This window comes from Ooceraea biroi, chromosome 1 (assembly GCF_003672135.1).
Source record: "Ooceraea biroi isolate clonal line C1 chromosome 1, Obir_v5.4, whole genome shotgun sequence".
Taxonomy (NCBI): domain Eukaryota; kingdom Metazoa; phylum Arthropoda; class Insecta; order Hymenoptera; family Formicidae; genus Ooceraea; species Ooceraea biroi.
The window spans coordinates 18,260,836-18,277,611 of record NC_039506.1 but is presented as its reverse complement, the minus strand read 5'-3'; the positions used below and the strand labels follow the sequence as shown (position 1 = coordinate 18,277,611).

At 42.2% G+C, this 16,776-nt stretch overlaps 1 protein-coding gene across 4 annotated transcripts in view; it reads left to right on the top strand.

The window, feature by feature from the left end:
* Positions 1–16,776, top strand: part of LOC105283320 (dorsal root ganglia homeobox protein) — a 68,068-nt gene that overhangs the window by 30,371 nt on the left and 20,921 nt on the right. For 2 of the 4 annotated variants that reach the window (XM_011345966.3, XM_011345964.3), the window contains exons 3-4: positions 8,163–8,253; positions 10,457–10,586. In XM_011345966.3, the coding sequence (XP_011344268.1) occupies positions 8,163–8,253; positions 10,457–10,586 (221 nt within the window). The remainder of the gene's footprint in view (positions 1–8,162; positions 8,254–10,456; positions 10,587–16,776) is intronic. The other 2 variants (XM_011345968.3, XM_011345965.3) reach the window with 1 other exon arrangement.

The following is a 16,776-nucleotide window of genomic DNA, read 5'->3' as shown; positions in this document are numbered from 1 at the left end:
GCGTGTGACTCTCCAGAGAACCCGACGATCGAGCCGACCAAATTAATTCGACCCCAAAAACATCGCGAAAGCATTAGCAGTTTACCCTCAGAGCCGCCGGCTGGTCCGTTACAAGTGTCGTACACGCCGTAGCGTGGTGCAGTGGAACCGGCAGGGTGGAGGACCCCTAATCTACCGAAACATCCCTCGGGATGTATCTAGACTTCGACTACGCTCGAATACGCTCCATTCGCCCCGCCGACTATGTAAACGACCGCGTTACACGTTTCATGCGCCCTATAAATAATTCCCGGCTCGATGCATTTTTAAGGCGTGCCTCAGCGATTGGCGCCAATGATGGACTCGGACTGCCCATCGATGCGACATTTATTGCTTGAAGACTAATTCAAACTTCTCTCTTTCGATTTTGATGATATTCACGGTATAAATATATAAAGCATTCTTTGATATCTCTTTTTCTCTATCGTTTGATAATAAATCTTCTCGCAAATCTGTTATGTTTGATAGATGCTTTTGGATAAAAATATTTCATCACGTTGCGAAATATTCGCTGATGTGATAAATAGATATTTTAACAATTTTTCAGTTTTTAAACGTAAAGTACGTTGAAATATATTACATGTGTACGATATAAATATAAAATATTTGTCTAAAAAATTACATGTTGCAAGGATACAGGATTGAAATGAATTTGCACCGATTTTATGTACGAGCAGGAAAAGTAAGGGGTTGACAGTGAGGCGTGACTAAAGTCAGCGGCAGCGTGCAAAATCGGCGAGTAATGCGATTTTGTCCGGACAGGATCTGTTAGCGCGATAAATTTATCACAAATGGCTAATTCATGATTTATAAAATTTGCGAATAACTTACAATAATCTTTTCGTGAATTTTATGTGTCTACATGTTATATTATCGTCGTATGTATATATCATAACATTTTCTAAATTTAATTCTGGCAAAGAGAAGATATACTTTTCACCTCAATGCATCACGCAATGACACTTGTACGTTGTTAAATTAACTCTTATACACCAATAATGTTTCTTCATTATTCGTATACGTGTGTATTTTTTATTTTATTTATTATACATCTTTTACAATATCGTCAGAAATTATATTATTGCAAGCATTATAATGCCTCCCTTTTATAATACAAGGCAAAGTGCAGTTGTCGCACATCACGAGGCATGCTAACGTCATCTGTTCTTAAAAGAAAATCACACAAGAACAGCATATCGTCAATAGGAAACCAGCCCGAAATAAATTGCGAGCCAATGCCGATTTGTTTCCCGTTACGTTTGTCAAGTCATATTTCGCGATCGATACAAAGTAGAAGCGAGGGAGAAACGCGAGGACGCTCGCTCGATCGTGTTGGCTCGTTCACCTTACAAAGGGCCATTTATCCCTTCTTCGGGCTGCGAAGGAAGGGCAGAACGGAGAGAGAAAAAGAGAGAAAGAGACAGAGGAAGGCTGGGCGGGCGGGAGGGAGGGAAGGGCGGAAACGAATTTTCAATTACCACGTACAAAAGGGCGGGTAATTCCCGGGTTTAAAATGTCTTCGCCGCGCGTACACAGCGCGCGGCGCGGCACGGCGAGTCGCGCCTGAAAAGATTTCCAAATTAAATTTCGGGATTAGTGTCCGGGGTTTAATGCGGACAAGTGGTAGCAGAAGAAGTCCCGGGGGTGTGCTACGCGCTACCACGGTCCTCCTACCGTTCCCGCGGGACCATCATGCACACGGCCCACCGACAACGTAACGACACGACGAGGACGAGGACGACGACGACGACGACGACAGCGTCGTGTCGCCTCCCCCTTTCGCTCGTAACACTTCACGCGTTTCCATTTGCTGGATGTAAACTCACTCTCTGTTTCCCCCTTTTTCCTTTTGGGATGTCGATTCTCGTCGCGCGGAATGTCGGGTTCGATCCTTAGTGCTATGGAATCGTCAAAAACGTGCGCGACGCGGGTCGCACGAGCTGCAATCCTATTATTCTGAGCTGATAGTAGACGCGTACTGCGACACTCGTACAGCGCTCGTATCGTGTAAACAACTGTGAGTGTGCCACCAAGTTGAAAACAGTTAACGGCGCGATCTGTAAAATGTAAGCCGTTCTATCCTCGTTATTTATTGCTATCTTGTTATTGTTGCGTGACTTGAAAAATCTTGAACGAGTTTTGAATGATCCTGTATACAACAGAAATTTATTAAAAATTATCTTTTTCCAAACAAAAGAGGTAAAAGTAAACTTGAAGTTTGCACGAAAAAATGGTTTGTAAAAATTGTGATACCTTCTTGCATGAACTATAATAATTTTGGATGTAACAAGAGACAATTAATATGCTAAGTTCCTAAAAGACATATTCTTAAAATATAACGAGAGAAGAAAGAAAGCTTAATAAGAAAACTCCTGTCATTGCTAGATCAAATAACTATCGTTATTATCGTTAACTGTCTTAATGCATGTAAACTCTTTTTACTCCTATCCGATCCTACATCGTAAATATCAGACACAGTAAACGCGAAATGCATTACATAATCCTACAATCCAAACAGTTTGGATATCAGTATGTTATTCAAGCATCATGAATCAGCAAGCCAGACACGCTGGACATGTTATCTTAAACTCAACATCCCGAGAACCCTGCGTTAACTATTTCCTCTACTAGGAGACGTGGATCCTCTTTATCTTTCTTCTGACGCTCGAGGTACCTATCAAATCGTCGAAGAACGTTCCTCCCTCTATGCCTGCTCCACCTCTGGGTAAGAAACATCATCATCAACGCATTAGATCAGAATATCAATTAACCGGAAGATCAGTAGAAGCACGAGGGAGGGCGAGGGAGAGCCTTCCTCCGAGACCCCCTGGCGACCTCGGATGGGGACGGCAAAGGGGCGAGGAGGGAGGGAAGAAGGAGCGAACGGTCCAAAGACGCGATGCTTAAGGCCTTAACAGCTACTAAAGCGCGAAAGCTCGCCTCTGTCTCGCTCTACGAAAGCCGCTTGCACGAAAGCGGGCGAAACAAGCCGTGTTAGACGAAGGGGGTATTTTGAAGGCCGCCATTGGCCATCCAACGCTCCTTATCGCCCGGTTGCCTGGTAACCGGCCTGCCAGCCAGCCAGCGCAACACACGCGCTCATCCACCCGACGGCAACCACCATCCCGCGCTCACCCCCCCCGGCCGTGATCCCCTCCCACCCTTCTCCGTCCCTCGCCCCTCCTCCCCTCCCGCGTGTGCCTGCTGACGCACACCATCACGGCCGGACGAGCGTAACCTACCGCATCACACACCACCACCGGTGACGGCACCCTCTCCCCGCGCGCGCGTGTCGGGGCTTTCCAACGCTCGCACCTACTTCCCCCCTCTCCCGCGCGCTCGTCACGTCACGTCCCCTCCCCATCCCACCTCCGCTACCGCCCTTCTCACCCTTTCTCGTCCCGATCGTCGCGCCTACGTGTACATACACTTCGGGGTTTCCAGCGCGTGTAAAGCGCGCGTGAATACGCGCCGCGCTGAAGGGATGCGACTATTCCGGCGTTTCGACGACGCACGAGAGGACTCGCGGCACTCTCACAGAGGGAGAATCGTCGTTACGTCCCGCGATGTGCGCGATGATGGACGTCCGATATCCGCGATATCGTTCGAGAATACTTTGTACCCTGCGCGGAAAAGGGACACTCCGAGGACCTCGTGCGCGAGTCCTACTTCATGCCAGATTGTAATACTACTGATGGGACGTGGATGAATAGAGTCGGGAAATCCGCTCTCCGGATTTTTCGAAGTACTGACTTTTGCGACGGATGTTGTGGCCGATATTCGCGCGCCGTTTCAAGAATACGCTGCGTTTTATTCCGAAGATCTTGCATGAGTAGTTGGATTTTATTCTGGATTATTACACTCGCGAAAAGGATATTCTGGGTTTTATTCCGGCAAAGAATATTTCAAAAATCTCACGTGAATGATATTTCGGTTTTGATCGTACTTTTGATGGATGGATGGATGAGTAAAGCTGCAGAATTTACTACAGAATTCTGACTTCTGTAACGAATGTAACATCTGATATCCGCGGATCATTCCATGATCACGGAACTTCCAAACGAGCACACTTTAAAGCTTTTTACACCCAAGTAAGAATTAATCAAGAAAATCAAAGAATATGGACTTTCTGAGAATATTTGAAACTTGCATTAGTAATGCAATTTAAATATTTGATTATTTTATGCACATATATATTTATTAATAAATTAGCTACATTATAAATTTTCTAACAAGCCGAGAATATACGAGCGGAGCTGCAGCGTCCGATATTCGGCGCACCGAGCCACGACACCGAGCAAGTAATTATTTTTCGAGAGTTCTGTACCCTTTGGGAAATTGTGGGAGGGAGATCGCGCGATACACGTTGTCGAGGGTACCCTACAACGGGATTAAGTCCAGGCCGAATTAGACGGTCCGGCTAACGTTTCGCGTAATGGCTAACTAGATTTGATTAATCGATTTGGTTGCGGACTCCTACTTAGGAGCGTCGCATTTCCTCCTGCGCGCGATATCGATCACTTTCACGCTGTCGAGCACTCGCCATGGTAACGGAAACAACGCAGGATGAAATACGATATTTTCCGATTTCTCTCAAATTGGATCTCTTCCTCTGTCTCTTTCTCTCTCACTCTTTCCCTTGCTTTGAGAACATAATCGATTTATCATGATCCTCGCGATATGCACGCAGTTAATGCACGCAGTTATGATTGATTAATGTTTTCGTCACTTTATATACAATGTTTTTTTTTAGGTTTGGAAAGAGTTCCATTCCTATTCATTCCGCGCGGATTAAATACGAAATCGATAACATTTATGCCGTGTCAAATTAATAATTAATAATAAATAAATTAATTTTTTTAGATTAATAATCTCCGCATTGCTTTTACACGCGTATGTTCGAAAATATTAAAAAAGAATATTTTAAGCTTAGTTAATCAAAACCACGGTCGTGTTTTGCGTCAAGCTTATGTGAAGACGGACCATGTATATAAAATATAGAACTAGTTATTATTATAGTAATTAATACATTATTGTGTCTTCTGTTGCCAAATTTGTTCAATTAAAAATTCTGTTTACTTAGCTGACGCCATTTTGTAGAATCGCAGCTTTTACAGAAAATCTTTTCGTGCGTACTTTAAAAGATTTAATAGATTTTTTAATAGATATAATTTACGCACAATTTTATATTATTGAATAAATGAAACTTTTGTTACTCCAGAATAAATGCGTTTGCTGAACAAACGGTTTCCTCAAACTCGATGTTCGGAAACAGCGTCACATTTTTCGAAAACAAGTATGCTACCCTTCGTAGAAAAAGAGTCAAGTAGTCAATCGGATGAAATCTCTTTGTTCTTTTCTTTTGATTGTCGCTTTCTCGACGCAAGGAGCGAAATCTCGAGCTCAAACGAAGATATTTATGCGCGTTAGCGCGACATTACGCGAGCAGCGATTGATCCAGCGTCTTGAGGTAATGAGCTCACTTGAAAACCCGGAACAAGAAGGCAACGTGAAACCAGGGGCATAAAGAGGCCTCTTTACAGCACTGAAAACAATGCATCGCGCGCGAAACGCAAGCGTCGCCGTGCTCCGAGCTTGAAATATTTATTTTTCCTTCCTCCTGCTATTGCTTTATTGCTAAACGCAACTTATTTAACTTTGATTGTAACACGTACGCTTGGTCGCCGCATTAGTCAGAAGTTCGTTCTTGCGACTCCAATAATTTATACAAAGCAGTGCCGGCGCCATTTTTTTATTCGCAATAACGATTCACAATCACGAATTCTCGACTTTAGCAGTCATCACAATATTTATCAGAATATTTCGTCATGACCGCTTGCAAAACACAAATTTAGAAGCTACTTGTCATCTAAGAAGAGAGAGAAGAAGGGGAAAGGAAAAAAGACTATCCAATGCAATCGGAAGTTCTTTCAATAATTTGTACATGTCTTACAGAAAAACGCGCTAGCACAAAGTAAAATTAATATTAATATTAATATCGTTAACCGCGAATATTTGTTGTATCGAATTGTGACGAAAATAATTAGAAGATTGCTCAGTAAAATCCGTGTGTCACATTGTAATCTTCATCAGGACTTTAGTCAAGAAACTAACATTGTTTATTACAAATTAACAAGAGTTGTCATAATCGCGCGGTGAAATATTAATTGACAATCGTGATAAATCTGTTAATAATTAATGCGCTATTATTAGATCATTCATTAATTCGGGTCATTTCTAGATGGTGATGAATCAAACTAAACACGTACGCATGACAGCACAACATAGCTTGTCATATTAATTGTATAGCAGGATAAGCAATAAAAATCGTTCCATTGAGTTGTATCACGATCTAGACCCAGATTACATAGTTAATCTAATATTATTATTATTACGCATATATATTTTATCACAATAAAGAGAGAAGGGTAAACTATTACAATACAATAATATTAACAGTATGTAACTAAAAAATTTTGCGCGTGATGCACCTAGAGCGATATAGCCCGACTCGCACGTAAAAACGTTATCAGAATGCCGACTGAACGAGGAAAGCTGCCGACCAGCCAGCCAGCCGGCCGCGCACTAATGGTGACATCAGCAAACGTTTCAGACTCCAATTAGTCGTGGGACACGCATAATTGGAATTAAGCTCTTAATTACTAGTTAATTAGCCGCCGGCGGTGGTACCAACGGCGGCGGGGAACAGTAGTAACGAGAGTTACCCTTAGGCAAGAGCTTCATTGTGCGCAGGCAGGCAGGCAGGCAGGCGCCGCCCCGAGAGTTGCTTTTCGCTCGTTAATTCCACATTAATTTACAATTGATCATTATTTTCGGCCAGCGGATATTCTCTCCTCGCAGCCGTTCACGTTTTGGCGAGCACTTACGGAGGCCTTGCGCTCCCTTATTCCTTCCCTTTTTCTCGTTCTTTCTCTATCTGTCTATGTTTCTCGCCCCCCCCCCCCTCGCTCACACACACACACATTGACGCGTGTACCAATTTGCCGTGTTAAAAAAATTACCGTTTATGCGTGAGCGACTCGGAAAGTTTTCAACCGCCATGTGAATTTTCCTAATTGCAATGTTCGAAATTATCGGATGAAAAAGTGCGCTTAAATGCACAGTGATAAAATGATATAATTTTATTCAGCGATTTTTTCGAGTTTACGAAGATTTTATAAAATCGTTTCTTGATGAATGAAGGAATAGGGGATTGATATACAAAAAGAAATAAAAATCTTATGAACTTTAGCTATTAGTAGCTTTAGCAAGCTACTAAAATAGAAGAATATAATTATACAAATACATATGGATGCGTATAAAAAATCTTTAAGAGATATTTGTATTTTGTGTATCTCTCCTAAAAAGACCCATAAAAATAATATTCATCAAGATAATATCCATTATGTAAATATATAAAATATTTTATTTTATTCTTACAATGTTAAATACTGTCTGTTGAAAAAGGACAAAAGCAAATGCACCAGAGAGCTTTATATTTATCGCTCTGTTAAGCAACGGGCAGTAATTTTGACTAAACGGATTAATTAAAAAAAAAAAGATATTAACCTAGCCCGCTCAACATTTTTACAGCGAAGTAAAGCGGGAAAGGGTAAATCGATGGAAAGCCATCGCGGAAATGCAAAACTCGCTTGTTTTTAGGCACACAGCTGGTCGGTATTCGGAGCCCGAATCATTGCAGGTCTGGTATAATAGGTAATTTGATACGTGATGCATTACGCGGCTCTCCAACACACAGAGAGCCGTATAATTATCAATTACAGATAATGCTACCAAATAATGAGGCCAGTGTAATTCGGTAAAATTCAGTAAAATATTAATACCGACACCCGCCGATTTTTCTAGCGCGAAAACGAATTAATTCCATTAATTCGCCGCGCGTCGTGTTTCGCAATTATGCTTACATTTTTATTAAAACATATTCATTACGGCAGAAAATCCCGTGCGCGATAATAATGGCGAATAATAATACAACGAATAACAATACAAACGATTATTTTTGTATTTCTGTTATCCGTTGGAAAAGTTACACGACGGTATAGATATCCGCTGCGCAGTTTGACGTTCTGCAACAGTTCACGCCTGTTTTTCTGTTGTTACAGGTGTCGGACACAATATAGAATCGGGGAAGGACTTCACGGTAGACGGCCTCTCGGGTTTCAACAAGAAGAAGAAGAAGAAACGCCGTCATAGGTGAGGCTCTGATAGAAACTTTACGTAGTGTCACTGCGCGTTTTCCGCGGCATTTCAGTCCGGATCGCGTATTGTTCGGGAGATTACTCGACGTTCCAATTAGCATGCAACCCTGAGAAAAATCGGAAAACGCCGGAAAAAGCACGCGGTGAACTTGAAGTCGAAACGAGCGCGTTTCGATGGAACTTGCAACGAGAGGAACGAAAAAATGAAAGCGTCGCAAACCCTTCGTTCGTTGCGTTCCATCATTACGTCGCGCGGTAAATGTTATTGAATATTTGAATCAACTATCGGTGCGAAATCAACGTCCGTGCAAATGCAATCGCCGATTTTGCGGGAAATAATTGCGCGGCCCTTTGGCGCACGGTGAATTCAATTCGATTGTGTTTCCGGAATTGAACGGCATAAATATGATTTTTGCCATGTAATGTACTTGGGCAAATCTTTTGTACGAACACTTACGCCAAAAATTCAAGCTTGATCTCAATTTTCGATAAACATCCGCAGTGGCAAATTAATCTTCGGGACGTCGCACGCGCGCGCGCAGTTGTACAAATTTATTTACGCGCTTAAACCCACGTGAATAATTTTTATTTGTAAAAATAATATCAGATAATTTAAACGTTGTAAACCTATAAACGTGGAAATCTATAAACGCGTAAATCGTAATGCAAAATAAAAATCCACCTCGCTAGGAGTAAAAATATGGCGAGTGAATATCGCGCATTCTTTCACGCTTAACAGACAGATAAATAAAAAATCGCATTAACGAAAAGACTACATAAAAATTTACAAACGGAAGCAGTTTTGCAATTACATGTATCTAACAAGCGAATAGTCTTTCGCTATTTCGCTGCGTTTTACAACGCGGCTATAATTAAAAACACCGCGCGATTCACGGAAACGTCCGATTTAACATTTCGAATTTCGAGGCGGCGTTTATTCGAGCGCGGCCGACAGCCCGGCGCGATCGCCATTCAAAGATCCGAAATCAATCCAGCGGGATCCGAGGCGATTACACGGCAGTCTTTAAACGAGCGTACAAAACCGAGGAGCAAAGTCGTCGACGATTTTCGCGTGTCCGCGCTTAACGAGCCGATGATCGTCCGGGAAATGACTTTCAGTTTCGAGGCTTTCGTTCGGCCCACAAAGGCAGATGCCAGCTCGCTCGCCCGCGCAACCTACAATTTGTCGAATCGCAAGACTAATTGGACGTCTTGCCGTCAAATTCGCTTCTCCGGTTTCTGTCGTATCACGAAGGCGTATGCGCCTTCCTTATGCTCCGTTCGCAACGCATCGCATCGCGTTGAATTGCAGTGGAGTTACGCGTCTGTTCTCATGAGAGAGAAAAAAAGAGTAAGGGGGGGAGGAGAACAAAGAAACAAAGTAATCATTGGTTACCGACATTCGTTGCGTCTCTCGTCGTATTTGTATCGACATAACGTTAACGAGAATGGCGAAAGGGGTGGGGAGGGGAAGGGGGAGGGGGAGAATTCGAGAGGACGTCATGGAGATTACATTAACGTTTTAATCGGTAGGCATACCGTCGACGCGAAACTGCGTGTCTGTTCTGTCACTCTTACGCGAACGCTGATACTGGCATTACGTGTAAATAATGTAAGGGATGTTTTTATCTGCAGAAATCAAATGCATCTTTCTCGTTCGCGCATAACTTCTTTTCCGGCGCTAGATTTATTAAGTATAAGCTTCGGAGAGTTGTTTTCGTAATTATCGTGATTGTGAATATCGATGTTTTTATGTTAGGTGTTCTCGATGTTTATATTAAGTGTAATAATAATAATTAGCCAATAGACGATAAAAATATACATGTATCTTAATGCCCCTCGATGTTCAAAATGCTTAAAAGAAGACCAATAATATGCGATAAATTTGTAATTTAATGTAACCTTTATCATGCATCAACGATTCTTGTGAATTTCTAAAGTTTAATTCAGATTTACCCTTGTTGTATTGATATGTCACAATAAAAGAAATGTGTAATTGTTTTAGTAGGTAATATACTATATTATTTTAATACGTGATCTTTTAGTAATATAAGTAGAGATAATTAATGAAGATCGATGCATCGAACTGATTCGCCTGGCAGTTGCGGGGCACGTCACGTGACATGCTCCTTCGCGGGGGTAGGATAGATTTAAGATAGAAACTGTAATGGCATATAACTAGGTTCATGTGGTTGTTGCTCCAGGACGATCTTCACGTCACAGCAGCTGGAGGCGCTGGAGGCAGCCTTCAAGGAGGCCCATTATCCTGACGTCTATGCCCGCGAGATGCTGAGCCTGAGAACCGATCTGCCCGAGGACAGGATACAGGTGAGCGAAAACGAGAACGTTTATCTGTACATGTGAACTCCAACAGTTTTATTCATTCCAGTAAAGTAGCGACACGTTCCCTCTCTTTTCCTGTCTGTCTCTCTTGTTCGGAACGCTATTAGAAAGAAAATTTTGTTATGTAAAATTATTATTTATGGAGATAAATGGAATATCTGGAGCATAATTCTTCCAGATGTTTAAGTGAAAAAGGTCATAATTAAGGATCTTAAATCGCAAATCCACATATCAGTCTAATAGTTTTGCAATTTATTAGTTCGTAGTTTATAAGTAATGTTATACATTATGTACAAAATTTGTTATTATATTTTATTTACTTTATGTTGTGTCTGTGACAAAATATTCTATGAAATTGTATCATGTCAATTGATAAATTAATTTATATTTTTATATTATTATCGTTTAATATAATTCAGTTTTCATATCGCAGCATTTCATATCGATTACTGCTCCGTTCTTTCTAATGTAACTTTACATTCAACATTTAGAAGATCGTAACTCCAAATTACATCAGACAAGTAGTTTCTAATTGGTAACTTAATCTTCCGATTACCATCACTTCAGCATGTATCGGTATTAATCATCCTCTGCAAAATCAAACTGCAATTCTACAAACCGAACTTCAACAAACTATCGTACAAACGATCAAGATTATTACTTCTTTATATCATCATTTCTAATTTCCAAGTTTATTCGTGATTTACAATATTTATGATACAGATAAATCATCAAATTATTATTAATTTTGATAAAGACAAAATCAATCCACATTCTCCAACAATGTTTCTTGTTCGCTCCTGATCGTTGACGCGATAGTCACGGGCTTGGCCGGGGTGGTTTCACGTTGGTCGGCGGTTTATCATCAAAGATGAAACATCCCCCACAGCTACATAAATCGCAATCATGAACGGAAGAATTTTCCAGGGCTAACGGTTAACCACAGGGCGGCAGGCACTGACATCAGTTTCCTCATGGCGAACCTGGAACAAGGTTCCCTTTCCCTTCTGCCTTCTCTGTCTGATTCTTCCGCAGCATCCCCTATTTACATCCCCTCTCTCTTTCTCTGCTCTTCCTCGTTATTCCTGTCTCTTTCTCCCAATCGTTTCTCTTCCGCGTCCGCGCGCGTTTTCCCATCCATTATCCTCCATAGACTCACGAAGGAACATTTGCGGGTGTGTCCAACGCATGCGAGATATGAAAGATGTATGAGATGCGATGCCTTTCGTTCGGCCATTATGTGGGGTTCCCCGGGACAATTTCGACGAGCAAATGGCACGTAAGCAGGCATCACCGCGAGGAAACATGGCCGGGCAAGTGTCCTCAGTATCATCACGCACTGAACGTGTTGGCGGCCGACCGTTAGAGTCATCTGCGCGATTAGGCATAACTTTTTCATAAAGGCAAACCGCTCCGCGCAGAAGCCGCGCTCACTTTCGCCCAACGAGAAGCTTATTATTATGAGCGGTTGGTCGTATCGCAATCCTTAGCACAAGTGATTTCTCGTTACGAGTAACAAGTCGTTACATGTAACTCTCTCGCGCAAAAACTTGATCTTCGTAATTCATCTTTGAAGAACGCGTTATCGCAAATTGACTCGACGCGCGCGCTTGAAACATTCGTTAAAAATCCAGGAAGCAGCTCCAGCTCGTATCCCTCTTTTCCAGCCAGAGAGAGCGAGAAGAGGGAGGGAGGGAGGGAGGGGCAGATCAAAAGAGAATCTCCGAGTGTCACGGCGTGCGCTGCTCGTCCGTAGCGTCGCTTTATTCGCTATCGCGCGCCTGCACACGTGCGTATCGTACATCAGAGGTGCCCAAGTGGTCTCGCAGCCGGGAATCCCTTCGCGCCGTTTGTACGCTCCCACCACCGCCGCTAACTTATCACGCTTGTCGATTCGCATCGTAGCCCGGGGGACTCCGCGGAGGAGTGGGGGAGATATGTAGCGCGAGAGAAAATGGCCCGCGCGGACCACGACTCGGACACCTCTGTGCATACGTGAATGGTGTTCCTGCGTCGTACAGAGTGTGTGTATGCACGTACGTATACACGCCGCGCGCGCGCGCACGTGCACACACACACGTCGGGAGCCTGTACGCGGCAGCCGGTGATTATATTTTGATATAATTCGAGGTACACGAGGGCGGCCGCCGCGAGCAGCGGGGGTGGTTTGGTGTGGGCCAAGGTAGGAGGGAGGCTAGAGAGGGAGGAAGGGTGGGAGGGAGGGAGGGTTGGAGAATCGTGACGGCACGGGGTTGTCGAGGCTGCCTGAAGCGTGCAAGCGCGGCGTACACACAGAGTGTGCCGTGGAACGACAAAGCGGCCATTACAGGATGGGTGCGGTCCCACGGGCCAATCAGAGAGAGGAGCCAGGGACCGGTCGGCCAATCAGGACGCGCCTTCCACCCGTCTTTTGTTTCTAAATTTGCGCGCGCGACGGAGACACAATATAACGAGGCGCGAGACGGAAAGAGGAGCTGATAATCGTTAACGGGGATATTTTTGCGCGCGGGGTGCGGCGCACGGCCTCCCCCGCCCTCTGTCACCCACTCCCCGTGTTCGGTTCCCTCCGTCTCGCGCGCACGTTGCTCTTTATTCCCGAATCCGTCTTTATCTCTCTTCTGGTTGAAATTTGCGAATCACTTAGGCGACGTCTTCGTAGATTATCCGAATTCCGCAATTTTCGGATTTCATACGGCTGTCAAAGTGCTATTAATCATCCCGAAACCCGCGCAGATTATTCTCTGAGCATTCAACCTTATCTTCCTGTCTCGCATTGTGTCTTATATTTTTGTTTGTCTATATTTTTCAACGTTGAGTAATATTAAATTGAAACGTTGCGATATCTTTTTCTGCTTATGTTACTACTATTTACGTGTATTTTGATTTATTAGTTCTGATACTAAAATTTACCTTTGGACTAACATTTATTCGCTTAACTCTTTTATGTTTATAAAATTGTAATCATACCTGGTGTAAATTTATTGAACTATTAAATTACATTTACTATGTAATTTACACTGTTTTATTTTTTGTGATTTATAAAGCATTGTTACATCTCAAATTTCAAATTTTTATGTACACTTGGAGCTTTTAAATACTATAATGTTCTAAGTAACACTTAATCGATATAGTCAGATTAAAAATTTTTCAATAACAATTTTTAGTGCCTCGCATACGTTTCAAATAGTAAAAAATTAATACAGTTGCTGGTATAGCAATACATTGTTTGACTTATTGAAATATTCTTCGTATTTTAGAGCCTTTCAGAATTTCCGTTTTATTATAACATTTGTATAATGTAACAATTAGTGTCTCAAGAAATGATCGAAATGCGTGATGGGACGTCCGTTAACGAAATTACGATGTTCAATCAATTATTCGACGGTGAATTACCTGTCGGAACGAATACGCTGAAGTATTATTACTTAATGAAATTAATGGTTTCGAATACATCACAATCTGCTGCCTGGACAAATTAATTAGTCATGCTTATCGAACTTCAAATTGCTAGTCATCGCTATTTAGCCCACGTGCAGGTGTACGTCGATATTATTGTATGGAAGTCATTTTAAGAAACTTTCACCGCCCACAAATTTCTTGTACGAAGTATAAAAAATAGGATCTATGTTAACAACAAAAATCGAAATTTTATTTCAGTCAGAATAAGAATAAATAAAAACCAAACCACAGATATGCTTGTGGAATTAATAAATATGAATGCGCATATTTGTCATGTTTGCTTCGTGGCGTCTTTATGCGATGTTTCTGCCAATTACCGCGCGTTTTCGAATCCAGATTTATGTAACATCATTGCAAACGAAGATGATGTATAGACAAAGTATCCCGTGTCCCTTAATCAATCACGCGATTCGGAATTCGCTCCGCGTAATCGCAGCAGCAGGTGTCCTTTTTCATGTCGTTGTTAAATTCCGCGAGGAGCGTGTCGACCATCGTTTCTATTCACCATAATTACAATGGGGTTTAATAGCCTTGTCCGCGTGTGCGCCGCTTTCGTCAATGTTACTTCCACGCTGAAGCTACAGTACCGAAGAAAAAGCAGTCGAACTGAAAACCTCCTGCAGCGAAGTTAATCGAAATGTCCTCGACAGACTGCCGCATTGGCTCTTTGTATTCGGCGAAGAAGAACTTTATGCACGAAATACTGCCATGTAACGAGACAGGTTTGCGGGAATTTTGGGAGAGGGTGGGAGGAGTAGATGGACAGTAACTGCAACTGTGATTTCGCGCGCGGTTAAAATTGTAGTTTTAAGTTAGGAAAATTTAACGGATACTCACAAATACGTTTATAATTCTTATGAAATAATTCATACATTGATAAAAAAAATAGTTAAAATTACTATAATTTTACTATAATTTATCCTGAGGCGCCAAGCATATAGAATACTGCTAATGATATAATGGAATAGTATAATGGTACTATATTATTAGTATTATAATAGAATTATTTACTATAAAAATGAATATAATTTTTTTACCATAACTTATAGTCAATTTTATCATCGATTTTATTATAAGTGTGTGTATTAGCGATTTAAAAGTTTCAACTGAGTAGAATTTTGCAAATGTAAAATTCCTTAATAAATATTTAATATACTAAAAGAACCGTTTTTTTATTTTTAAACGATCAATAGTTAAAGAAAATAAAAGATACATATGATACACACACAACCCATTTGCATACTTAAATTCTGAAATAAAAAGCAATGACGATAGCAATTGATGAATTTTAATTATAATATATAACTTAATAATAGTGCGTACGTGTTACAGAGTATTATTATATTATTATATTATTGAAGAAGATGAAGTGTTCGAACCGTCTGCCATACAATCGGCTTCCCTGTAAATGACACGAGGGAGGCGACTCGTTATAGCGATCGCGTCCGCGACTCGGCTGCGTCTGATTGGCGGGTAGAATCGCGCACAAACGGACATAATTTCGGAGGGTTATGGTTTCTTATGGGGGCGCGCAGGTGGGGGAGCGCCGCGCGAAAATTGCACCCTGTCTTTCCGCCGGCCCTTCCGGCACGATCGATATACGCAGAAGGGGTGCGCCGTTATTGCGGAGTGATTTGAAGTAAATTATGACAGCGATGAGTATTGAGTAATATTACGCGATTAGAGCTGCACGAGTCGAGCAGTACAGCAAACGAGAAAACGAGTCGGCTAATATTTCGCAACTACGAATGATTCGCGCGTTCCGATATTGTTTCCTCAATATTTGCACGTTGAAAGTACAGTTGCACTAATCTACGGACACCGCGCGAAGAATGAAGCTTCCGTGAACGCAAATATGATTCAGTATATTAGGTGTGTAAATTAATTCGGTACTTTTTTTCGAAGAAATTGAGTCTTTATCTTTAGCTTAATCTTATCTTATTAAGTCTTTCTTTTTTCGAGAAGCGTTTTGTGCTCGATAGATGGAAAAAAATATTACAAAATGGTGACGAAGATTAATCAATAAATCTGTATATGTGATTATAATCGCGATGTTACGATAAATTGAGAAGCCTTCGAAAATTGCAATGTTTTCGCGACATTTTTGCGATATTCTCGCAAAGCGGATTATGATAGCGTTACGATTACTCCGGAATGTTTTATCGCAACGCATCGCAGTGAAATGGTAAGTCCGTCGAAAGAGAAGCGGTGCGCAACGCGGGACCGCCGTAAACGGCCCATTAGCGAGGAATTTTGACGCGATTCACATGCGTCCGTCCGGCCGAAGAAAGCAGAAAGGATGGAAAGCCTCGTCTCTTCTCGTGTTGAAGGAGAAAAAATTCACTTCAAGTAGCAGCGAGCGGCTCGCGATACGCAAGTCATCCACGGGGCTCTCGAGAGTTCTCACCCGGGTTCCACGTGAGTTCCCTGACAAAAGTCCCTCTGAAGGAATCCCCCTTCCTGACAACAAGGCCCCCATTGTCAAGGCCCCGTTTTACGCTCGGGCGCCATTGAGGATTCGTTAAAAAGGCCTGCCAGGTAGGAGGCGCGAGTCGCTCTTCCCCGACAGGGCGTTCGACATTTCCTTCTCATTCTGCAAGATCACCCTGTCACGTTTCACGATATACTCCGTATCGCCCTTTGATAATTAACGGTTCCGCCCGATGCGTTCTGGTGGTTGTGTTTTTTCAGTCTCTCTTCGGAAAGACCGCACGTC